The 24,492-nt window shown below is 38.4% G+C and overlaps 5 protein-coding genes across 7 annotated transcripts in view; 4 read left to right on the forward strand and 1 right to left on the reverse strand.

Moving 5' to 3' along the window:
- Window positions 1–2,598, reverse strand: part of LOC128860025 (UTP--glucose-1-phosphate uridylyltransferase) — a 64,748-nt gene extending 62,150 nt beyond the window's left edge. Inside the window, exons 1-2 of one of the 2 annotated variants that reach the window (XM_054097250.1) lie at window positions 2,492–2,598; window positions 1,715–2,016 (exon numbers count right to left, since the gene is read on the reverse strand). In XM_054097250.1, coding sequence (XP_053953225.1) covers window positions 1,715–1,741 — 27 coding nt within the window. In that variant the 5' untranslated portion in view covers window positions 1,742–2,016; window positions 2,492–2,598. Of the gene's footprint in view, window positions 1–1,714; window positions 2,077–2,491 lie in introns of those variants that run through there. The other variant, XM_054097251.1, reaches the window with a different exon arrangement.
- Window positions 2,599–3,966: 1,368 nt separating this feature from the next.
- On the forward strand, window positions 3,967–5,099 carry LOC128860030 (small VCP/p97-interacting protein). Its single transcript, XM_054097255.1, has 3 exons — window positions 3,967–4,211; window positions 4,286–4,456; window positions 4,523–5,099. Exons 1-3 carry the CDS (start codon window positions 4,146–4,148, stop codon window positions 4,535–4,537), a joined length of 252 nt encoding a protein of 83 aa, XP_053953230.1. The 5' UTR covers window positions 3,967–4,145; the 3' UTR covers window positions 4,538–5,099.
- Window positions 5,100–5,690: 591 nt separating this feature from the next.
- On the forward strand, window positions 5,691–6,965 carry LOC128860028 (uncharacterized). The gene is made up of 2 exons (XM_054097254.1): window positions 5,691–6,093; window positions 6,165–6,965. The coding sequence occupies exons 1-2, from the start codon at window positions 5,824–5,826 to the stop codon at window positions 6,786–6,788; spliced, it is 894 nt and encodes a 297-aa protein (XP_053953229.1). The 5' UTR covers window positions 5,691–5,823; the 3' UTR covers window positions 6,789–6,965.
- Window positions 6,966–8,700: 1,735 nt separating this feature from the next.
- LOC128860024 (zinc finger protein ZFP2-like) lies at window positions 8,701–11,369 on the forward strand. Of its 2 annotated transcripts, none has more exons than XM_054097248.1 (6): window positions 8,701–9,389; window positions 9,441–10,509; window positions 10,579–10,662; window positions 10,741–10,887; window positions 11,015–11,161; window positions 11,219–11,369. In XM_054097248.1, the coding sequence occupies exons 1-6, from the start codon at window positions 9,165–9,167 to the stop codon at window positions 11,284–11,286; spliced, it is 1,740 nt and encodes a 579-aa protein (XP_053953223.1). In that variant the 5' UTR covers window positions 8,701–9,164; the 3' UTR covers window positions 11,287–11,369. The 2 variants fall into 2 exon arrangements, with proteins under 2 accessions (XP_053953223.1, XP_053953222.1); XM_054097247.1 differs by having other exon boundaries at window positions 8,703–9,389; window positions 10,741–10,941.
- A 4,102-nt stretch (window positions 11,370–15,471) lies between these two features.
- Window positions 15,472–22,777, forward strand: LOC128860278 (adenosylhomocysteinase-like 1). Its single transcript, XM_054097698.1, has 2 exons — window positions 15,472–16,560; window positions 20,608–22,777. The coding sequence occupies exons 1-2, from the start codon at window positions 16,075–16,077 to the stop codon at window positions 21,649–21,651; spliced, it is 1,530 nt and encodes a 509-aa protein (XP_053953673.1). The 5' UTR covers window positions 15,472–16,074; the 3' UTR covers window positions 21,652–22,777.
- Window positions 22,778–24,492: the final 1,715 nt, after the last annotated feature.

The raw sequence follows: 24,492 nt of genomic DNA on the forward strand, positions 1-24,492 counted from the left end.
TTAATTTAAGCGGATTAAGGGAATGTTCAATGGCAACATTGCCGAAAAATTACTGGTAATATCTATTGTAAACAAAAAGAAATGAAACTTTTAAAGGGAAGAACAAGAAAGACTGGATGCAATGTTAATTTCCAGTAACACGTTCGAAATTACATTAATTGCTTTGATGTTTCGGAGCAGTTTGAGGAATTGCTATGTAAGTTTTTTTTTATTGTAATAAATAACTATTTTTGAGTATTAGGGCAGCTACTTGTACCGTACTTGTTGCCTGCGGTCTATCTTTTACTGAGAAACCTATCCAATAAGCAAATCAGCTGTTCTCTAATCCGCGTAAAAACGATCTGTCAAACTACAATTTAATCCCGCCGTCTGTCTAGGCTGTTACATACAAAATTTACATTTTATTCCAATAAAATAGCAATACCAAATACTAATTGCCAAGGTTTATTTTCATCAATGGTAATAGTAATTATCTACTTTGTTGGGCACTTGGAAATATTGGTGGATACTAATCGATGCGTATTAGTCCCAGTATTAATAATCTGAAAGAGCGAAATGGTATTTTTTTAGCATTCAAAAGTTATAATGATGTTCCTTTCTATTACTAAATCCACGAAAGTAAATAATTTTATTGGCCAAACTTCACTTTTTCTTTACCTTAGTCATATATTATATTTTAACTACATTTTCTACGACAACTGGGTAGATATTGCCAATAACATAATATAAATATATTTTTAATAAAAATGTATACAATTTTTGAATGGCTAACCAAAAATTAACTGATGCTAAGTTTGCCTATAATGCTGGGATTATCATCACGATTGGTACCGCATGGAATTTTTTAATCTATTTTTCCCTGTGCCCCACAAAGTAGATAGATAATTACCATAGTAATAGCTCTACCAAGTTTCATTGAAAAATATTAATTACCATATTGCGCGAGCTATCGCGCGCACTGACAAACGGTCGGAGTGAGGAAGAGGGGGACGGACAGACATGACTAAAACGAGCCCACTTCCCATTCTGAGCATTTCAGTATATGCTAGAGTATATATTTATTGTATATATATATATAAATATATATACATATATTTGACTGTATCTCGAATCCTACATACAACCGTTATTTGAACAAAATTTTAATACCCTTATGCAAAGGTGCGCGGATATAAAGCAAAAGTGCGCGGGTATAAAACAAAACACAACACGCGCATAACATCATCTACTAAAAAAAGTGGACGAAGAATGGGAGGGAGTACAACAAAACAGTGAGAAGTATATATGCACTAGTTTAAAAGTTTTACCGAATTGGGAAGCATAGTATACTGTGTTGGGAAGCCAGCGCGCGTTCTCTAGGTCACTTGAAGGTCGCTGTGGCGACGCCAGGCAAATTGTGAATTGTGTGTATTATGCACAGGAAAGAAGATTGCGTTACGTTTCCAAAAATTTGTTCTGTCTATAGATTTGCGGTTGAAATACTAATTCATATCACTTCATCACGGATTAAAATTTAAACAAATTGTTTCTGTTTTTCCAGGGTAAATAACCAAGATTTCCTTCATTTAAAGTATGACTATCAAAACTTGCATTAGGTTGATAACACTGCATATACATACATACATACGTTTGTCGGGTTATCACTGCACATAGCTTAGCACTTGATAGATGATAATGTTTGAGCTTATATTTGGAATGCAATTTGACTACTTACCTTATTTTCATTAGGAATATTCAGCATTTCAATAATTTGTGCACGAACTCAAATGAAGATTTTTGTTGAAAACACTTGTAGCACCTCTCTGTAACTTTCTAATAAAAATATAGTTCAACTTCGTTTTTTGTTTTCTATGGTAATTTTTGTGCGGAATTTTCACTGCCAACCGCGTAAAACACGACCGTCGGGTACTTTGAGCAAGCAAATCCAAGCAAATCGGCGGCCAAAATTTGTTCGTCTTCTACGTTAATACGCTTTTGTTTGTCGCTTTTTTCTCTGGTCTTCTTCTACAATTAAGTCTACCAACAATGTTATTATTTTGTTTATCAGCGAAGAAAGAAGCGTGTTAAACACATGATCGTGTGAGGAAGAGAAACGTCAAAATATTTTACTGTAAACAACGACTTCAAAATGCGTGTAAATAATTTTTAAAATAGGCACGTACTGTTGGTAGATTGTATTAAATTATTCAAATAACGGGCAATATTTTCGCAGCACCATTAAAGCCCTATCGCAATGAAAACGTATAAAAAAGTATGACCATACAATCGAGGTACATATGTCTAGAAAAATATCAAAAGTGGTAACTGCATATCTACTTCGTAGTGCAAATGTGAGAATGTGAATTGCATGTAGTATAGGAGTTAGCTTCCCATTACTACCACGAAAGTTTTGCGTATAATGTCTAAGTGCGTGGACTAAATGTAAAAATTATTGCACACAAATGTAGTCAACATATCAGTCTTTTGATTTATAACATCTCTTTTAAATTACCATTAAGAATTAACATAAATATTTAACGTTTACAATGCTTATTCTTAACATTAGTTTCAAAAAATTCCCTATTACACACACTTATTTCACTTAAACACAAACACCGAAAAAGAACAATATTCACTTATAAACACTTTATAAATTAAACATTTGATTTAAAGCTTTTTTTACTAAATAACAATTCGTATTTTATTAAAATCCTAAAAACAAATGTTCTTCTAAACGTTTGCAATACAGTGCAAAATAAATGTGTGTAACGAACTGTCAAAGAAACGATAATGAGAAAAGAATAAAAGGAAGCAAGAAAAACCCAATCAACCAAAGGGAACAGTTTTTATATATAATTTATTTTAGAAAATATTATATAAAAACGCTTTATGAAATGGGAAAGGAATATTAATCCATAATACTGCGGTATGAGAAACAATTGTGTTCCATAAGTAGTCACTTTTTTGAAAAAGTTCAAAATGTACTTTTTTTGGAATATTCCTATTATGAACTACGAAACCTATACCTATAAATAAATACACCTATTTTGAAAAATAAAACCTTTCCTAAATGCTAACATTTTAAGGTATAAGTAAACAACAGACTAGAAAAAACAAAAATTGAGGTTCGATAGAACTTTTGTTATTCTTAAAATAAGAGAAATAAATTATCCGTTGGTATTCGATAAAGCAATATTTTCATAAATAGTGAAAATGTGGGCTAAAAACCCCATTAATAAAAATTTTCGACGCCTCTTTTTTTTTTAATTCATATATACTTGTTACGATAAAATAATGTTTTTATTAATAGTGGCAATTTAAAAAAAGAAACGGAAAGACGCTAAGAAATGCATCCAGAGAATATCTCTTTGGGTATAGTATATTGGGAAAATATTGTTTAATTGATGAGTAAGGTCATTCGCCAATTTATATTGAACCCATTTCAGAAAACGTTGAATCAACGGGTGGCAGATATGTCACACCAACGCGAATTAATTGTGGTTGGTGGCGTCTTCCCAGTGACTGTATTTTTCGCGATTTTGAAAAGTATGATGTTAGGTCTCTTACCAATACAAAACAAACTAAAGGAGGAGAAATTACATATTTGTGAAAATTTAGTGAATGGCTTGGTAATTTTGTGATTTGTGAGATTTAAACTAAACAAACTAGTTAGTGCCTCGAATTGCCGCGTGTTAAATTGTGGAAGCACAAATTAGTTCAAAGCCTCCAAAGGTAGTTTTTTTGCATTTTTATGCGGAAGATGTCGTGCTAAGAAAGTGTGTGTAATATATTAATTGGGCTTGGATATAATTTTTTGTGCTTGCATGTAATTTCTTGTGCCTGGTTGTTTCCATTGCTTTTGCCTACCCTTCCTCTTCACAAAGAAGTAATTCGCATTCCGTTTTTTTTTATGGGCTCTGACAACTCAGAAAAATCAGAAGGCGCAACCTGGTATTATATCAACCTTGCTGCCACACACTTGTTTCTCTGGGGTTTGCCCATTCACACATTCGTACTAACAGCTGATTTTCGCGTATGACGGTATAAAATAAAAGATTACGAATTGAAAGTAAAACAGAAAGTATATAAAAATTGAATACAATCAATAAGGAGTTAAGAAGTACCATATATAAATAATTTTTTTTTTAATAAATTACTGCATTGAAATGGGGTCACTGTGCTCGTCATGTTTTGGAAGCAATGGTGAATCATCTAATTTGATGCCTTCACCGGTAAGTTAATTACATTTGGAATTTGTTTGCCTTGTCGATTATATTAGCAAGGAAAAACCAATTGCGTTCTACAGGAAACACGTCGTCAGCAGCAGCTTGAAGCAGCGGAACGGCGCCGGGAAGAAAATGAACGGAGAGGTATTAAGAATCCAGATGGTGTTAGACGACAACAACAGCGTGCCGAAGAAAAAGAAAAGAGAGAAGAGGAGGCGGCACGTGTGGGTGGTGGTGCACCTGTCCTAAAGGTATTCCATTTGTGTTCAAATAATTTATGAAAAAGTGAATATGTGTGAATTTATTGTATTTTACAGTGGCAAGCGAATTAAGAGGAAAGGAAACACGTAGTTTCACATAGTTATAGCTTTATGAGCGTGTCATTCTAAGTATTCAAAAAACATAGTTCTTTCGACACCAAAAGTGTTTATATTATAAAAAAAAAACATATTTACAAATCATTGTTACACATATGTATGTTTATACAAAAATATTATTATATGTATTCAGCTTAATATTTTTTGTTATCTTATCCGTTAAATTCAAAATTTACTTAATTGTTTAAAAACAATCGTTTATCTAAACATCATTTAAAATTGGCGATTTGTTTCCTCCTACCTTCTAATGTATTATTATACATAGTATGGAAAAATCGTAAACTGATCATCAAACATTCTTTAACGATCTACAAGTAAATATTAAATTGTGTATTGTTGCGTTATCTTTACGTAAGAATCACAAATCTAAAAATATTTATAAAACAGTACCAAAAATTAATCAAAGCTTTTATTAACATTTGCAGTGTGTTTTTGTAATTTTTATACGTATACATAAACGAGCAATTTACTGCGCGTATAAATTATGGACTAATAAAGGTGGTTTTCAATAAATTAATTTCATGACTCTTTTGTTTAATGTTTGTGGACTCAGTCTACTCGATTTTTCACTCCTTATTTGCAGACCAGGAAATAACACCAGAATCTAAAATATATATCCGGTGTTTAAGAAGCAATGCTTATCAGAGTGTTGTTGGGACGTGCAGATATCAATACAGTTGTTCATTGTTAACCTGTTAAGTGATTATGTCGTATATATGCGTAAATTTCAAAAATTCACATTTTAGTTAATGGCATATATGTGCGTCATGCCGAAAAAGGAAATTGCATTTGCTATGAAATTTAAAGTTATGCAAAAAACGAAAATTTCACTGTTATTTTTACATTATAAAGTAAGCATGAACACTGAATTTCCTGATAATCGTTATCATAATCGTTCAGCCAACGCGCACGTTGAATCCAATATTTGGTTGAAAACCGGTTTTGCATCGACAGTCTTGGCTTGAAATTAATTCAGCACAGTAAATCGAGTTGTCTAAGAAAAACTAATCCCTTAACAGGTTAAAACTTATAGGTAAAGCTTGCGGTGAGGTTCGCACAATGCACTACTTTAGTTGATTCCGTTTTGTTATTTATTTAAGCTGAGAACAGCGCTTGTCAAACCACAATTAAATGTCATCACATTCTTCGCTTCACGAATTCTTAAACGTCGTCAATGTTTTCAGTTCTGCTTTCACATAACTTTTGTTGTTATACGTTGTAAATATAATTTTGTTGTAATTATGATAAAGATTATTAAATTGCTTTGCTATTTGTTATTTTTAACTACTGAAATTCATTGCAAACGCCTTATAGTGAAACGTAAGACTACTACTGGCATTCCCAAAAATGCTACAGAGTCGTGGACAGGCAACTGGTTTCCCCATCCACCACTACCAAATGATTCGTGGAAGGGTAAATGGTTTCCTTACGCCCCTTATACGAATGTACAAACTTTAGATATGACTCACAAAAAACAACTCAGTGCATCCGAAATATGTGATAACGGCAAGGTACACTAAGCAAATGTAGCATATCCGAAATTATAATTATACTAATTTTAATTTTTTCAACATAATTGCAGGAATTCATTGGACTCGACTATGATCCAAATGATGTGCGACAATCTTTTGAACACCTCTGTTTAGCCAATCGCTCTCTATTTGAACCAAATATGAACCGTGAAGCATTGAGAAAAGAGTATTTTATTCCACCCGCATACGTAGCGCATAGCAAGTGCCTTAATGAAACAATTAGTTATGATACTCCGCTACCCACTTATGGCGCATTCCGACCTATCCCTCCAAAATATGGCTCGTATATATTTCTACCAGCACAACGATGGCTCACATCACTTTCCCAGGGAGCAGTAGTAATGCTTTACCATCCATGTGCTTATAATGGTCAAGTGAAAGTGCTGCAAAATACACTTCGGTCCTGTATGTATCGTCACATCATAACACCTTCGCTAGCTTTAAGTCCAAAACGTCCCCTCGCTTTAGTGGCATGGGGAAAGAGCTTGGAAATGTCTGTAGTAGACGATAAATTAGTTGTGGATTTCATTAAACAAAGTGCAAAACAAGGCCCAAATTTTTCATCGAAGCAACAAAATAATACGAAAATATATGAAGCAGGCTTATTGCAGGAAGCACATTTAATCACTGATGAGAATGATATAGAGGTCTGTGGATATAAAGAAGGGATGTAAAACTTTTACTTAGGTGCAAAAATTATCTTGTGAATTACTTAAATTAAGAACGGAATATGATCTGTGAATAGTGTGCATGCCTTATTGGGTTACAGAAGTTATTGTTAAAGATGTTTTATCATAGAAAAATTTATAAATAAACAAGTAAGGAGGTGTTAAATTCGGTCAAAAACAAAACTTAATTCGAGCTTGCTAGTCTTTGTATGAACTAGTTTAACAACAATATAATAGCAATCATATCTGAGCAAATTGCAAGTGGTATCATTCCGTCGAAAGGTGTTTGGAATGTGATTGTGAAATCTGGAAGTTGGATGATAATGTAATGACAGGTTTTTTTACTGCCGCACGCTGCAAAGTCCTGAAGTATACAAGAAGCCAAGCATCTAATTTGAATCGCCACAAGAGCTGCAAAAGCATTAAGGGGTTACGTGGGTTTCGTCGTGTAAAAAAAGGTCTATTTTCAATATTTTTTTTCTATGTAAAAAATTATTTATTTAATTCAAACTTTTTTCTGTCTTATAGATACATATTTAAAGAATAATTTCTGAAATTTTCAAACAAAAAAAAATTAAAACTCTTCCATTGTGACGTCATTTCTGGTGACCCCTCGAAAAAATCGAAAATGAAAAAACAAAAATAAGTGTTAAGTGTTAAGTTAAGACCATAAACTCGTGCTTGAACGAAGGAAAAAAAGTAAAAATTGGAATTTTGGCAGACATTTTTCCAAAAAATGAAAATTTCGGTCAAATTTGCTTGACATTTTTTTTAAATAGTTGTAATTGAAATAAAAAGTCCTTCGTCCAAGCACGAGTAAATGGTATCTCGAACTCCTGTGTAAAATTTCATCAAGATCGGTTGAGTAGTTTTCGAGAACATTTGACAACTTTGAAAACACGGTTCCGAGAAAAACGCGTTTAAAGTTTTGAGTAACAATAAAAGTGGCTTGGAGCGCACACCTTTCAAAGGTTGTATCTTCGAAACGATTATTCGGATTGACTTGAAAATTTAGGATAATATTATTGAGATGTTGTAGAAATTAATAAGCAAAAAAAAAATCGATTTTTTGAACCCGTGTAACCCCTTAAAGAATCGTAAATTTTGAAAACTTGTAAAGTATTAGACAAAAATGAATTGAAGATAGCCAGCTCTTGTCGGCGGACCCTGCTAGATGTGGAGACATTATTTGCAAAAGAACTACTCGATGCCGGTCTCTGGGGTCTACTAAATTTGGGCTACTTTTTTTATGTTGTTATCGTGGTACACCCACTGTGGGACCTCCCATTTTTAAAACTTTTACTTGTGTCTACTTTTTTTTGGATTGTCATTTATACCTTGGGCGTTAGTCTGACTAGCATCAATAAAATTTCGTATGACCACCTTGAACGTTGGGTCCGACACAATTTAAAAACTGCCTGGAAACGCGAATAGACAAAGGCTTCGAAAATTGGAAACGAACGCAAAATGAATGATGAAGAAAAAAAAATAAAACCCTTTTCAATTACCAATATTAAGTTTTCTATTTGTCAGGCCGGAAATATAAATATTAGTAAACAAGGGTGATAGAATACAAGGCTCGCCTTCCGAATTCGCTGTGTACAGTACAATGCTGCGCCTTCCGGATACGCGGTGTCGCCAACCTCCATGAATAAATAAATGAAAGGAAGCTAAATTACTTGTTTGTGAAGAGAAAGAGTGGTTGGAAGCAATAGAAACTACCAAATACAAGAAATTATAACGCGCAGACACACGTGTCATGGTGCCATTCGCATAAAAAGGCAAAAAATATATTTTAGTTTGTGCTCTCACAATTTAACATGTACTTCGTTTACATTAGTTGGTTTAGTTTAAATCTCACAATAATTTGTCTTCTTTTCGTTTGTTTGTTTTGTATTGGAAAGTGGCCTGACAACAGACTTGTCAACATCGCAAAAAATAAAGTAACTGTTCTGGAAAGATGTCACCTTCAGTATTCAATTCGCCTTGAGTTGTGTCAACAAAAGTTGCCCAGTATGAACGCGGTAAAAGGAATCCGAGGAATGAAATGACAACAAAAAACATATGATCCTACAGCTGACTAAGTTGTGAGAGATTTGCAAGAAACCCGAATGCTTGTTAAAAGTATTTAGTCATAAACTATTTCTACATCAGTTTAAAAACCTTTTCTTTGCTAAATGGAAGTGTAACAGTTATATTTACATAGAATATGCAATTGGTATCTTTGTCATTCGCTTAAACAAGTATTAATAAAGAATATACAAATCTATAAAATTGCATGATACCGGGTACAAATATTTCGAAAACAACTACATCACTATAAGTGTTCACGTAGAATTATTTGTTTTAGTGGTGTATTAAAATTTTCTTACAATTCGAAAAATGTCTCTGACATTCTGGGATATTTGCAATGATCTCAAAACATTTTTGGAAAGCATTTGTCGCACCTGTAGCCGGATTGAAAATGGTGATGGGCAGTTGCAATTTAAACGTATATTCGCCCCTGTTGAAGAGTCGCAGTCTACATTTGCCGAAGAAGTCCATGAATACCGTGCGAGCGATGATATCAAAGATGTATATGATGAAATACTACTTTGGAAACTTAATGTGGGTTATTTCAAGTGTAAGCAAAGCAAAATCTAACTTTCATTCTTACAGATCAAACCAAATGACGGATTGCCACAGCAGATTTGTCATGAATGCTTGGATCGTTTGAATGGCGTAAAAAATTTTCGCAACCTTTGCCTAGATACGCAAACACTTTTACAATCTTATATTAATCATGTGGATACGCTTTTAGAGTCTGGCAGCTTAGGACATTTGTCCCCTAGAGGAGAATCGATAAAAAGTGAATCGCGCACTTCACCAGCGCCTTTGTTATTTAACCCAGAGGACTTGGTAGAAGAGTCCCCCGAAACTCCTGAACGCATGCAGCAAAATTCTCCCGTGTTAAGTCCTAGAATGCAGCAAGTGCATCAAAGCCCTCGCTACAATAAAGAGGTTGTGTATGCGGAAAGTTCTATGGGCACACCTCCACCACTATTTGACGAAATGAAAACTGAGCCAATAGACATGGAGACAATGGAGTATTTAAAAGCAGAGTCTGACCCTGAAACTAAACAAAATTCAGTTCAAAATTCTGCTCAAGCTTTAGATATTTTGCATCCATTGAATTTTATCAGTAGCAGTGAGGACGAAGCCACCGATGATGGAAATGTGACGGATACTGAGACAGATGCAATGTCTCACGATGCAAATTACGTCCCCCGACAGTCGTTGCAGTGTAAAATTTGTTTTGCGATATTTCCCAAGCGCTTTCTGCTAAAAGAACATCGCTTACTGTTGCATCCACAAGAAAAACCATTTGTTTGTAATATTTGTTCGAAAGGATTCAAAACTAATTTTCTTTTGTCTCAACACAAGCACAAACATAGTCGTCTTGACTCAATAAAATGTGAACAATGTGGCAAACATTTCCGCAGTCAACTGCATCTGCAACGGCACAATAAGAATTTTCATCTTACATCCACTTACACATGCCACATTTGTAATGAGCAATTCGAGAACTACACACAAATGCGATTTCAATATCACGTGCGGCAGCATGGCGAAAAACGTTTTCAATGCCAATTCTGTGAAAAGTCATTTCATCAGAAAATCCATCAAATCAACCATGAACGTACACACACAAAGGAGCAGCCGTTCCGATGTGATGTCTGCGGAAAGTGTAAGTTCTAAATTTTATAATTAAATTATGTCTATAAACTTATTTTAAGCATGTCTACACAACATTCAGGTTACCGTCAGCAAACAGCTTGCCGCGAACACATGTTGACGCACAAGGACCCTACTCCATTTAAATGTTCGATTTGTCAAAAAGGTTAATAAGACGCTTTCCATACATGCGACCCAAAGAGGTATATCAAGTCGTTAATCGGCATTTTATTTGTTTCTGCAGGTTTTACTCAACGATCAAGTTTGCGTATGCATTTACGTGGCCACAGCAATCATAGTATGAAACCGCTTTTTAATTGCGATTTGTGTGGGCAGACTTTCACTAAGGAAACACAATTTGAGTGGCACAAATTGAATCATAAATCATATTGTAAGGAACCGGCAAATATATTTGGATTAGAAACCCAAACTTCACTTGGGCTATGTAAATAGCTTTCGAATTTTTCAAATTTGTTATAAAAAATTCAAATTTCATTTATTTAATCCTTACTTTATAGCTCATAAAGTATTTGACTGCAAGTTGTGTGATAAATCGTTTCAAAAAAAGCAGTTGCTTTTACTGCATGAACGCCAGTGTCATGGAAATATTATTGAAGAGGAAGGAGATTCAGACAGCGGGTTTCTCTATGATTCTCACTTTAATAGTAAGTATACAGGGAATGCCTTATATACATTTTTAGTAGTAATCACTTGTTTCGTAGATCTGCTACCGCACCGGACTGATGCAGACAATATTGACAAGGACTTATTATCATTATTTACTAAGTAAACTTATTAATGTTCATATGTAAGTTGTGAAATCATATTGTGGAAACGGGAATAAATATAATTTAACATCTCGGGCAAATATAAGTGTCACATTTATTACGCGAATAATGCACTCCACTCCTCTCAATACTTCATCCAGACCATGTTTTATAAAATAAAAATAAAAAGGTAATGTTTGTTATTAACTTTTGGCGATACTAAGCCGCCGAGATGATTTTCTCTTCTTCTCGAATTGGCAATGCATTTGAGGAGCAGGCAATGTATTCCCATGAAAGCCGGTTCTACGTTACCAGTATGACTCGGGTTTTGCACGATCAAGGGCTGCCGCCACAGTAAACTAGCCCTAGGGAACCGTTTAGGCCGTTCAGGCTTTAAGTCACATAGGGTCCACACGGTATGTGGCCACGTGTTGCTCCCGCCACCAGGCGACCGATGCCTCAACGGCTACTACACCCCCTGATAGACCGGCACTACTAACCGCCCCCACAACCCATAACTCCACGGTAAGGAGCTTATCGGTGCAACAAAACTCCTCCAACACAGCCCATCCTCTTCCCCTTCTCTTCGTCCTCCGCACAATCTTTTCCGTGGATCAGACCGGAATACCTTGGAACCTGGCATCAGTCAAATACAATTTGGGCAATGGCTGGTGCCATTTTCGGAGATGCTCTGGCCTGCGCACCACCCAAGAGTGGACAACTGACTACGTTGCCTCCTGTTGCAGAGCTCTGCACCCGCAACCGCCCCTGTGGCTCGGCCGCCCACCACCATCAGCCGCAAAAACAACTGCGGAACGCACAGCAGAACCAACGTAGGCAACCACACGCGTCCCTCACACTCCGAGTTACAACAGCCTTGCCGCGAAACTTTAAGCTTCTATAATTTAACTGTAACGGACTAACGAGCAAGGTAGATGAGATAGTCGACTTTATGATCCGATACGGAATCCCAATAGCTGCGGTCCAAGAAACTAAGCTGCACCTATGTAGCTCTTCTCTGATAACCAGGGATGGCTATAATGTGCACAGTCAAGATCGCGAGCGAGACAACGGAGGTGACCTAGCGTTCATAGTCCACCACACTGTGCAGTATCGTCTAATCGGCGAAGGCATCGACCGCAGCGACTTTTACCTTGAGAGGCAGTTTGACCTCCTTTGTCCAGGTGGTAAAGAGGGTCCTCGTGGACTTAGTGGGGGAAAGTTGGAGAATCCTCGCAGTGAAAAAGCGAGAAAGGTCGGTGAGATGGTTGTTCACTTAGGAGCACAGGCCATCGATGTCATTGTCCGACGCCATTATCGTGCAGTCGTCAGCGTATGTGACCAGGGAGATTGGGGAAGTTTCGAGATGTAGAAGTTGAACAGCAAGGGTGAAAGGACACCATCCTGCGGAACACCTTGCTTGATCGTTCTGTGTTTGGATGTTTGGTCTCGAAGTATCACTGACGAGTGACGACCGCTCAGATAGTTGGCGGACCACCTCTTTAGCACTGGCGGGAGTGTCGACTGAAAAATATCATCTAGTAGGTTGGAATGGCTGACAGTGTCGAAAGCCTTCTTCAAGTCCAACGCTACTGCGACAGCCCTTTCACAGGGGCGGCTTTGGTAGAGCTCGAGGTTTATCTGGGTGCTTATAGCGGTGACTGCTGTGGTGGTATTGTACACTTGTCGGAAGCCATGCTAATGTGGGGCTAGGGCCAGGTGTTTCGTGTAGGGTGAGAGTAGGACGACTTCAAAAGTCCTCACTACTGGGGAAAAGAGAGATATCAGCCGATGAGATTCACCTTGGCTCACGGGTATCCCAGGTTTCAGTAGCGGTACCACTCCCCCCGATTTCCACTTGTCAAGAATAATAAGAGTGGCCATAGACAGACTGAAAACCCTTGAGAGATGACCTACGATGGGCCCCCGACCTTCATTACAAAAGAAAGTAAGTAGTGCACTGTTGTTCGGTAGTTTGTGCAGCCGGCTGGTGGTACGATCTGTCGGCCGGAGGATGTAGTAGGAATTGTCGGCTAAAATAGCTCCCGCATCTCTTCAGGTCCGACGAAGAGCAACCGTTGAAGGTGATATCCACCTTGCCGTTGTGCTTCGTCGGGTTCGACAAGGAGCTTACGGTGGACCAGAGCTGACTCACACCAGTAGTGAAGTTTTAGGGCTTCAAGTGCTCAACCCATTTGGTCCGCTCGTGTTTGGTGTCCAGTTACAGAATCTCCGAATTAAGCTGCCTTATGCGGGGATTCCCGGGATCGACCTGGCGTAGGTGGTCATGCTGATGGTCATGCGGCTGATCCTTCCCGGATCCTTCCAACAGGGCTGAAGCGAGCTGCCTCAGCTTTGAGCACCTTGCGGAATGCGCGTTCGTCTACGCGCACTTCCGTGGGGATGGGAAGAGCGACGAAGGTGGCCTCAGTGAATTCCGCGAAGCCGGCCCAATCAACTTTGTTGAAATTAATATACATATGACCGGTAATTCGAGGAAATAAAGTCGGCAGGTCTCTCAATCGAGACGATAATAGGCAAGTGATCTGATGCAAGCGATAGGTCGCCAGGTTGTGGGGCATTTATAGTATCATACCAGCGCTAGCAATTGTTAGGTCAGGCGAGCTACTGCAATTGCCCCTGGTTGGGGCGTCGTTGTTGTTGTTATAGCAGTAACTTTGTCCTGTCAGTGTAGTTTAATCACCGACCGTCTTCGTCTATCTATTGTAACGGTAGATCCAGGAAACTAGCTGTTTCGACAGGTTGGGTCCAGAGGGAGACGAATGTTAAGTGAGTGGGTTTGATGGGGAATGCGAAAAGGTGGTTAGTGTCGTGCGTATGTTGGGATCGATTCTGAATAAGTAGCAGTCTAACCTGCTACAGTGTCCAAAACGTAATTGTGCCAAGGTTACGCGGGACTCTCCGGGAAGTTGGAGTTTTTCGTCTGCGATGGGTGGTGGTTGGACTCCGGTGACGGCGTTCGGGGGTCGGGAGTTTAAGAAGGTGGTAAGGGTCTCCCGATGAATGTCGTCAATTGTCTGTCTGTACACTGCCCGATCCAGTAGCTGTCGGTGTGTTTTGTCCTGGATCTCGTCCGCGTAATTGAGGAAGTGGCTCCTGACAAGCCTGGGAGCTGGCTCAGGCTCAAGCAGGTGTCTGCATGGGTGAGACCTGCGGTAACACCCTAGCAGGAACTGCTTGCTGAGCAGTTTGTTATGCTCCTTCACAGGTGGCATATGGGCCTCGTCGGGAAGATGTTGTGTTGGGAACATCAGTAGGCATGCTATCGCGGTCCTTTTGGCGTCGTCTCCCGATATTCTGGGGTTGTTCACAGTCGGAATTGGTGTATCATCGACTTTCACCTTAAGTTGCAGCTTGACCTCCTTTGTCCAGGTGGTAAAGAGAGTCGCCGTGGACTTCGTGGGGGAAAGTTGTAAGTTCCTCGCAGTGAAAAAGCGAGAAAGGCAGGCGAGGTAGCCGTTTACTTTGGAGCACAGGCCATCAATGTCATTGCGCCGTCGTTCACGTGAATGCCAAAGATCGTGATGCGCATTAAATGATGCGTTATCAGTCGTCGCTCTAGTTACCGCTCAAAAAAAGCTGCATTGTTCTGCATCCGATCTGTAAAATATACCAGCTAATTTACAAGGTAAGCAACAGAACAAAACAACCTGCTAGGTTTTTATAACAGATTTCAATTGAATGCGCTTCATTATACTCGACTTGATTAATAGAGTGACAAAGTCGAGTAAACCGACTATTGTGAATGAGCCCTAGGAAGTATTTGAAAAATTCCAGCTAATTTTTTAACTGCTGGGAATACTAGTCAAACGATGTAAAATGGAGCATTTGAGTAAAATTACATTGCATAGTATTTTTTATAAAAATATGATTTAAATTTTATTTCGTTTTAAAAAAATGACGTTTACCAAAAATTCTTCGCAGTAATAACGTTCACAAATTATACAAACAGGCCAAAACTTTGACAGCTAACACCAGTGTAATCTATAAGAAGTTTTAAGAGTTCTTTGCAGGTCTAGTGTAAAAAAAAACAACTAAACTTATAATACAAGGAATTTTCTATATATCATTTTTGCCCTACCGCACTAAAAACATGTATTTGTTTGACTAACTTGTTTGCGAACATACCTATACAAATTTTAATTCCATACTTTTAAGAGCCGGCATCCCTCTCGAGTGTTCTTCTTCTTGCTCTTGCTTTTCAGTGTTCGACAAAGTGATATCTACAGGGGTTTTCTAAAACCATCACTTAATTCAGTTTTTATTTAACAAGCGACGTGTTAAAGTTTTATTTCAATAGTTTTACAAATATAAAATCCGTGTGTCGTGATTTAGCCCATTGTGTTACTCTTCATTTTGGTGTTTTTGAACAGTTTTCTTGCATTTTAGTTCCGATTTATTTCAACTACACTCATACGTGAACTGTCTGCCGCATAAATGCGCTGACGTACCACGACAAAAAGACAACCAATCAACAGAGCAGCTGTGCAGGGAATAAATTGCATCGAAAACGGAAGGGAGGCAAAGCCCCATAGAAATAGAAAAAAAAACTATTCTCAAATAAAATTGCATCACGTGAGCATTACGTGAACATCAAATAGCACAAGCAAGTGTGCATCGCAGCAAACAACTCCAAGTTTTATAAGGGGACATACAATCGGATTGGCTCCAACCAAAAATACCATCATCAGGGAGATAATTTAAACCTTATATTTTGTTTGTTTTTTGTGGTTGTTCTCCACAAATTCCCAAAAGGCACTAAACAAATTACAAACACGTCTCAACACGAAATGAACAACCTGCCTGACACTCCAGTTCCCGATCCCGGATCTAGCGGTGACAAACAAGAAGTGGTCACCGTTGCGCCTAGCAAATCAAGTGCACTCAAAAAGACCAGTCGTTATCGTAGTCGCTCTCTATCTGCTTCATCTACAGATTCTTTTAGCTCAGCCTCATATACTGGCAGCAGCTCTGACGATGGTGACGATGTACCGCCACGCGAAAAAATCCAAAAGAACACCAAAGGCAATTCGGACTTTTGTGTACGTAACATTGCCGGTCAGCATGCTTTTGGCCGGCGTGAAATCGAAATTGCCGAACAGGAGATGCCGGGTATTATGGCACTTAGGAAGCGCGCAGCCGATGATAAGCCGCTAAAAGATGCGAAAATAGTCGGCTGTACGCACATCAATGCGCAAACAGCGGTACTCATTGAAACGTTGGTGGAGTTGGGTGCATCAGTGCGGTGGGCTGCATGCAACATATACTCGACGCAGGTGAGTACCTAAATTGTTTGAACGTAGTAACAGCTGTTGGCATAAGAAGTGAAAAACTTGCATATGTGTGTAAGTATCTATGTGCATACATGCTGCACATACACTTTCACAAAAATATATGAAAAAGGAGTTTATGCAAATATCAGTAGGCCTTAAAGAATTAGCGGTAAAGTAGTTTAATTTAGTTTTGGCAGATTAGAAAAGTGATAGTGTACATAACTGTAAAGACCTTTCACAGGAAAGTGCTACCATCTTCTGTGAAATCATCGACCGAAAAAACTCTTGAAGCCTTAAAACTAATTTTTATATAAATAGCATTAAATTTATATATGTTTTTTAAGTTAGAGCATTATATGTGTGTATAGATATGTACGAGTATATATACTTATTCGCAATCAATAATAACGCATGACCACACATTAGACAACGCTTTGTGCAATATTTACACTTGATTTAGGCCAAGCATATTGATAAAGCGACCTCGAAATTGAATGTACACTAACTACATTTGTGTCATACAATATTAATTGGTATTTCTCTTCACTTTTAACGGTAATATCGCTTTAAAAGTTGGTATGTATATCAAAAGTGAAAAAGTAAGCTCATGTGACTTGCCCAAAAATGTCTGCGAAATAAACATTCATATCGCCATGCCTGTTCTCGATTGTACCCTTATAATAATATATCCATGCACATTTCCACAACGCCCTACCCACAATGACTATAGCAACAATAGAAGATATGTATGTATGTCTGTTCGCTTTTATGAAGATTGTAAACGATTTTTAATTGAGTAAATTTCACTACATGCACGTTCGGAAAACAATGTCAGCAGCTTTTGCCGCTCAGCAGCGCATTCAATTTGATATAATTGACCACCAAAGCAATTATCAGATATTCTGAAATGAAATGCACATAGAGAGTTGTGGATTTATGCTTATTGTCAAATCTTCAGTCTTCATCTTAAACGACTCATGCCAGTGATGAAATGATGCCAGTCAAATTAAAAAAAAAATATGTAGTAGACAAAAAGACAATTTTCAAATTTGTGCTATCGTAAAAATGACAACCCACATTTTTAGTTGTACAAATATATTTGTATGTACTCCTATCTTGCTGCTCTATATTGAGTCAAGCGCCCAAAAATTACTAATTATCAGATAACAAATCAGTTAACGCCTAAAACTGGTTTATATCTGTATGTACAAGTGTTTATATACAAATTTTTTACTGTTAATTTTACTAAGGCTACCAATATTTTCGTTACCTCGCTTTGTATTTCAAGGTGCCATATTGATCTCATAGTTTCAAAATCATACGCTGTGCTGCTTGGTTTCGAAAGATGGACTGCTTCGTTTTTATCCTTACACGTTAAATGATGTACATTGCGTACACTCGTGCGCTCTCATATGAAGTGTGGTGCCTTTATTTTAGGTCCGTTCCATATAAATGTGAGATAGCTAGGATTGAATGCGTTTAAAAGGTTTTCCTTAAATGCCCTTTGTGTTCCGTATGTCCCTCATGCCCGATTCCTTGCTATTAGGCTCGCTCATTGCTGATTATTCTTAAATCTTTAGAAAAGAGAAGATCAGCTCTATAGCTATAATTGGCGCTTCCATCCTTATTAGGTGCTTGACCGAGGTCCTCCTCCAATTTGTGGTATGCCTCTTGATGTTTTTCCACATATGCACAAATGGATGGATCTACAACTTTACGCCGCCTCCGCACGACAGATGGTTTTTATAAGAAGCTTTTTCATGACAGAAATGTACACAGAGGCTTTGTCATTGCCTGCCGAGGGGCCTCCACTATTAGAAAAAATCTTAAATAAAAATATTAAACAAATGAGTCTCGAAACAGGACTCAAAAGTCCCAGAAATCCAATCGGTTACGGCTACGGCGGCTTGGAATTACTAGTCATTTTCATGTTGCATTAGAGATCAGCACTTGCTTGAGAGGTAGAAAGTGCTAAGTAAAAGCGGGTCAAGGCTGGCGACCACAAATTCTTTTGACAGAAATATACCGACCCGTTTCCACGACAGTCGGTTCTACTTTACCGAAACGACCCGGATTTATATCCGGCCAAGGACTGTCACTCCAGCAGCATTCCCCGTATGTAAGTATGGGGAATGTTTATGCTGCTATAACAACAACAACATAAATATACCAAAATAATTCAGTAATATACAAAAATAAAATCCATAAAGGTCTAAAAGTTTGCAGTTTTGTAAAACCTTTGCATTGAAACTTTTGGTTAAATGAGGCTCTATTTCATCGCACACCGCTGTATGTCCTATTGAAGCATTGCTCTTTTCTAGCACCACCGCATTATAGATAACCAAATGCAGGTTTTCATTTTCGATTTTGTTGCTTTATTGTAACGCAATAAATTATTCACCACACACTTTTTTATTGTACTGCGGGCTTAATTTATAGAAAATGTGCGAAATATTCTACCGGCACTAGTTTTTGAAAGACTTTATACACTCGCCAATGACACCGTGACTACATGGTTGGGAACAAATTGTGGCTTGTGTTCCAAAGTGAACGATTATCTCGCCATCACTGCGAGGAATCTGCAGCTTTCTTCCCCAATTAATCCATAGTGACCCTAATTATCACCTGGACGAAGGAGGTCAAGCCGCAGTTAAATGTAAAATTAGACGATACACCAATATCGACCGTAAATAACCCCAAAATGTTGGGAGTCACCTTCAAAAGTTTGCTCTCTTTTTCAGCACACACAACCCCAATTCCCACTAAGGTCTAAAATGGCAGCAAGGTTCTCAAATCGGTAGCCAGCAGCACTTGCGCCTGTCTGATCGCCTAGTAGTTGATAATGGCCAAACTCCAGACTTGCCAAAATACGACTATCAGAATAGCTACGGGGTTGCTCCTGATGTCTCACCTGCAACACTTTCACAATGAGGCTTGCATTCTCCCAAAACAAGACTGCAAATACTGCATCGGACAGTATAGAGACAAACATTACACGATATTCATCGGGAGACTCTCAGCAACCTTCCTAAACTCCCGCTGGTCGTGAGACTCGCGTAACTTTTGGATCAATTACGGTCTGGGTATTGTAAGAAGTTAAAAGTGGTACTTAGCCAGAATCGACCCCGATATATTCAATATATGTGCGGTATGTGAAGGTACCTCGCACGATACTAGTCAACTATTCACATGCCTCCTTAAACCCACTCACCCAACACCCCTCAAAACAGCATGTTTCTTGGGCCTACCATTAGAAGAGATAGACGATGATCACCAGTGACTACTCCGTATTGGCAGAGCTTGATGAACTGTTACAACAACAGCAAGAATCAATTTTGTTCTTAAATACAAATGGGGTCCTGCAATCGCCTTATTGAGAACCCAAATGTCTCATGGCGCAAATAGTAACTCAGTTGGAGAGTTTCAAAGTAATTTTTAGCTGTTTTTTCTTAATTTTTGGAGCTGCATAAAACATTTCCCTTACATTTTTGGGGTATGTTGCTGATATACAGTCTTTGGCCGAAAATAAATCCGGGTCGTACCAGTAAAATAGAACCGACTATCATGGAAACGAACGATTCTTAGTACATAGCCCCGGTCAATATGCGATGAATTGTAACATTTCTGAATTCAAATTTCAAAAAAAAAATATTCTCTACAACTGGTTCGCCTAAGGCAAAAGTACGATCGTTCAGCAAAGGAATGAGTCAGCCGAATAAAATGACCTCTCTCCCTCTGGACCCAACCTGTTGAAACAGCAAGTTTCCTGGGCCTTCCGTTAGATGAGCTGCACGAAGACAACCGGTGATTTACATTGCACTGACAGGTTTTAGTATTGCTGCTACAACAACAAAAAAGTTATATACAAACATACATGATAATCGGTTAAATTGTCCAAAACCGCCTTTTAGCACCTCGACATTCAACAATAGAAACTCACACCAGTGCTAATTGACTTTATTAGGGCTTAATAGCATAAAATTCAACAATCAATTCATACATAAAAACTAGTGCTAATTGATTTTTCACTCTTTCCCACTCTTTTTGTAGAATGAAGTTGCTGCCGCCTTGGCTGAAGCGGATATACCCATTTTTGCATGGCGTGGCGAGACGGAGGAGGATTTCTGGTGGTGTATCGATCGCTGTGTGAATGCGGAGAGTTGGCAGCCGAATATGATATTGGACGATGGCGGCGATGCAACGCATTTGATGCTGAAAAAATACCCTACAATGTTCAAGTTGGTAAAGGGCATAGTAGAGGAGAGTGTCACCGGAGTGCATCGTCTGTATCAATTATCGAAAGCTGGCAAACTAACTGTGCCCGCAATGAATGTCAACGATTCGGTAACAAAGACGAAATTCGACAATCTATACAGCTGCAAGGAGTCGATACTCGATAGCTTAAAACGTTCAACGGACGTAATGTTCGGTGGCAAACAGGTGGTCGTTTGCGGCTACGGTGATGTCGGCAAGGGCTGTGCACAGGCATTGAAGGGTCAAGGTTGCATTGTATACATAACCGAAATAGATCCGATTTGCGCACTGCAAGCTAGTATGGATGGTTTCCGTGTGGTTAAGCTTAACGAAGTGATACGCAATGTGGATATTGTGGTCACAGCAACTGGCAATAAGAATGTTGTGGTGCGTGAGCACATGGATAAAATGAAGAGTGGCTGCATTATATGCAACATGGGCCACTCAAATACCGAAATCGATGTGAATGGTCTGCGTACACCCGACTTGACGTGGGAGAAAGTACGCTCGCAGGTCGATCACATTATATGGCCCGAAGGCAAATATATTATATTGCTAGCTGAAGGTCGTCTCGTCAATTTGTCCTGCTCCAGCATACCATCGTTCGCTGTGTCAATTACTTCGGCCACACAGGCGCTCGCTCTAATCGAACTATTCAATGCACCACCTGGTCGTTATAAATCCGACGTATATTTGCTGCCGAAGAAAATGGACGAGTACGTGGCAAGTTTACACTTGCCCACGTTTGATGCACATTTGACCGAATTGACCGACGAACAAGCTAAGTATATGGGCCTTAATAAAGCCGGTCCTTTCAAGCCCAACTACTATAGATACTAAACAGCTACGACAAGAAGGGGAAAGCGCTGTGCAATTTTCGGTCTGTATGTGATTAAGAATGGAAAGTGGTGATAGGGAGACTTGTGGGTGAGATCAACATAAAATGAAGTAAGGAGCGCGCGCAAACTGCCAACGAAAGTATTCTAATTTGAAAGCATTTCAGCTAAGTTTAAAGTTATTGCTGAAACTGAGCTTACACATACTATAAATGGTTAAAAGATAGGAAAACAAAATACATATGCAATAAGGCACTTATTACCAGCAAACACAAATATTCGTGCACCAACACAGCAAAACCATAATTATACGAATAAGAGCAATAAATATTTAGAGTTGCAAGAATTTAATTGCATACAAACGGTATATAAGGCTTAGTAGGAAATTTCAGTCAATCACATTGTAAAAACGCTGAATTAAATTTTAGTTACTAGTGAAACAGTTCCCCCAAATGGGGGGAAAGAACTTGCCTATACGAAAACAAAGAAGCAGTGGAGAATTTATTGAAAATAGCATTAACACGCCAACTCTAATGACAATGAGCTCATGACAAACTAATTAAAACTGTAGAACAAACCAACACTAACAAATAGGAGGGAAATAAACTAATACGAGTATTAAACAAGAATATAAGGACGTATTTATGCGGGCTAAAGTTAATTTTTTATTCTATTTAAAAACTCACTAAAGTATTCTCTGAATTGTGCATATTACATTTAGCATATTTTTATTTTAATGTAGTACATTCTATTTCTGAATCACTTGTTAGCTTTGGCTATGACCATCAATCGTTTGATTTAACATTAACTCGCAATTTTTTAACTTAGCAGCAAAATAAAATCTTAAAATTTTTAGCTTACTTTTTTACTAGTTAAAAATTTTATATGCTTTGCATTTAGCACCATCGATCCAATCTTTCTATAATTTTACGCAGCGAATAGAAAATATATTCCATTTTGTTCTTTAACACTTAATTGCTTACTTATATATTTATTGCATATAATATTGTATATATGCTAGTTATATCGTCGACAAAACGAAGTTTACTTATGTGCAGCAAAAAATGTATAATGTACAAGTAAAGTAAAAAAATGTTTGTAAAAATAAAGCAACGTTTAATAAGAAAAAATCTATTCTTCTTATAGCTTTGAAATAATTAAGTGGAGCAAAGCTAATGAAAATGCGGCTGAAGTGACAGGCATCCACAGAAATGCCTGTTCAATGCTGGCAGATAAAAGGTCCAGGTTGTACCTGTAAAACGGACTGTAGTGACAATGCGGTATGTGAAGGTCGCTGAAACAGAGCGTGAAGATTGTCTCGTTAGTGAGGTACGGTACACTAGACAGGGCTGTTGTTGTTGTAGCAGCAAAAATATTTTCCATACTTACATACGGCGAATGCTGCTGAAGTGACGGTCCTTGGCCGGATATAAAACCGGGTCGTTTCGGTAATGTAGAACCGACTGTCGTGGCTAGTTTATTGGGGGCGGCAGTCATTGAATTAAAAAAAATTCAAGTCATTCCGGTTACGTAAAACCGGCTGCCATTCGAATGTATACTGCTACAACAACAACAATATCGTCTCGTTATGAAGAGCTTCGGCTACCCCGAGAGTCCCGCGTAATTTTTGCACAATGACGTTCTGGATACTGAAGCAGACTAAACTCCTACCTATACAGAATCGACCGTGACATACCTAATATGTGAAAGCACCCCACACGACACTAACCACCTTTTCACATGCCCCACTAAACCCACTCATCTAACACCCCTCTCCCTCTGGACCCAATCTGTCGAAACCGCAAGTTTCCTGGTCCTACCTTTAGAAGAGTTAGACGAAGACGACCGGTGATATACACTACACTGACAGGGCTTAGTATTGCTGCTACAACAACAACATTGTCTTGTTAATGAGGTACGGTACACTAGACAGGACTAGATTATTGGGGCAGCAGGCCTTGGATGGGAAAAACCCAAGTCATTCCGGTAACGTAGAATCGGCTGTCATTCGAATGTATACTGCAACATCAACATTGGCTCGTTAGTAAGATGCTACAACAACAACAATATTGTCTCGTTAGTAAGCTGCTACAACAGCAACAACATCGTCTCTTTATGAAGAGTTTCGGCTACCCCGAGAGTCCCGCGTAAATTTGGCACAATGACTGAAGCCGACTAAACTTCACATGCACCTCGTAAAACCTACTAACTTTCATCAAAATAATTAAAGGTTTTTTAAAATAACAGCAGACAAAGGCAAATTTTTTTAACGACAAAGCTTCCTATAGCAAACCGTCTCCAGTGCATTAGTGGTCCCTCCATTTCTAAAATATTGGAAACATGATTTGCTCTGTTTTTAGGTTAACTTCACAAATAGACGAAACTCAGTCTATGAGTAAAGGATGATCAGTTTGGAGGTACTTTATCCAATAGAGTTTTTCTTGACAGATCATGCGTGACTACTGTTAAATTAAATACATAATTTTCCTCAGTATTCATTGACATTTCATCATGGAAGGAGTTACGCCTCGTACAATTGTGTTACGAAAGTCGATGCTCTTCATCACGCGCTCAATCCAACTTATGGTGTTCAGCGATGAGGTCCATTTTTGGCTTATTGGCTATGTCAATAAGCAAAATTGCCGTATTTGAGCTGAAGTGCAAACCGAAGCCATTCAAGCCATTACATCCATTGAAAACAACCGCTTGGTGCGGCCTATGGACTGGAAGAAACATCGGCACATATTTCTTCAAAGACGAGGCTGATGCTAATATACATAAAAGTGAATGGCGAACGCTATCGCGCCGTGATAAACGACTTTTTCATGTCGGAAAGTGAAGCCCG

This window comes from Anastrepha ludens, chromosome 4 (genome assembly GCF_028408465.1).
Source record: "Anastrepha ludens isolate Willacy chromosome 4, idAnaLude1.1, whole genome shotgun sequence".
In the NCBI taxonomy this organism is placed as follows: domain Eukaryota; kingdom Metazoa; phylum Arthropoda; class Insecta; order Diptera; family Tephritidae; genus Anastrepha; species Anastrepha ludens.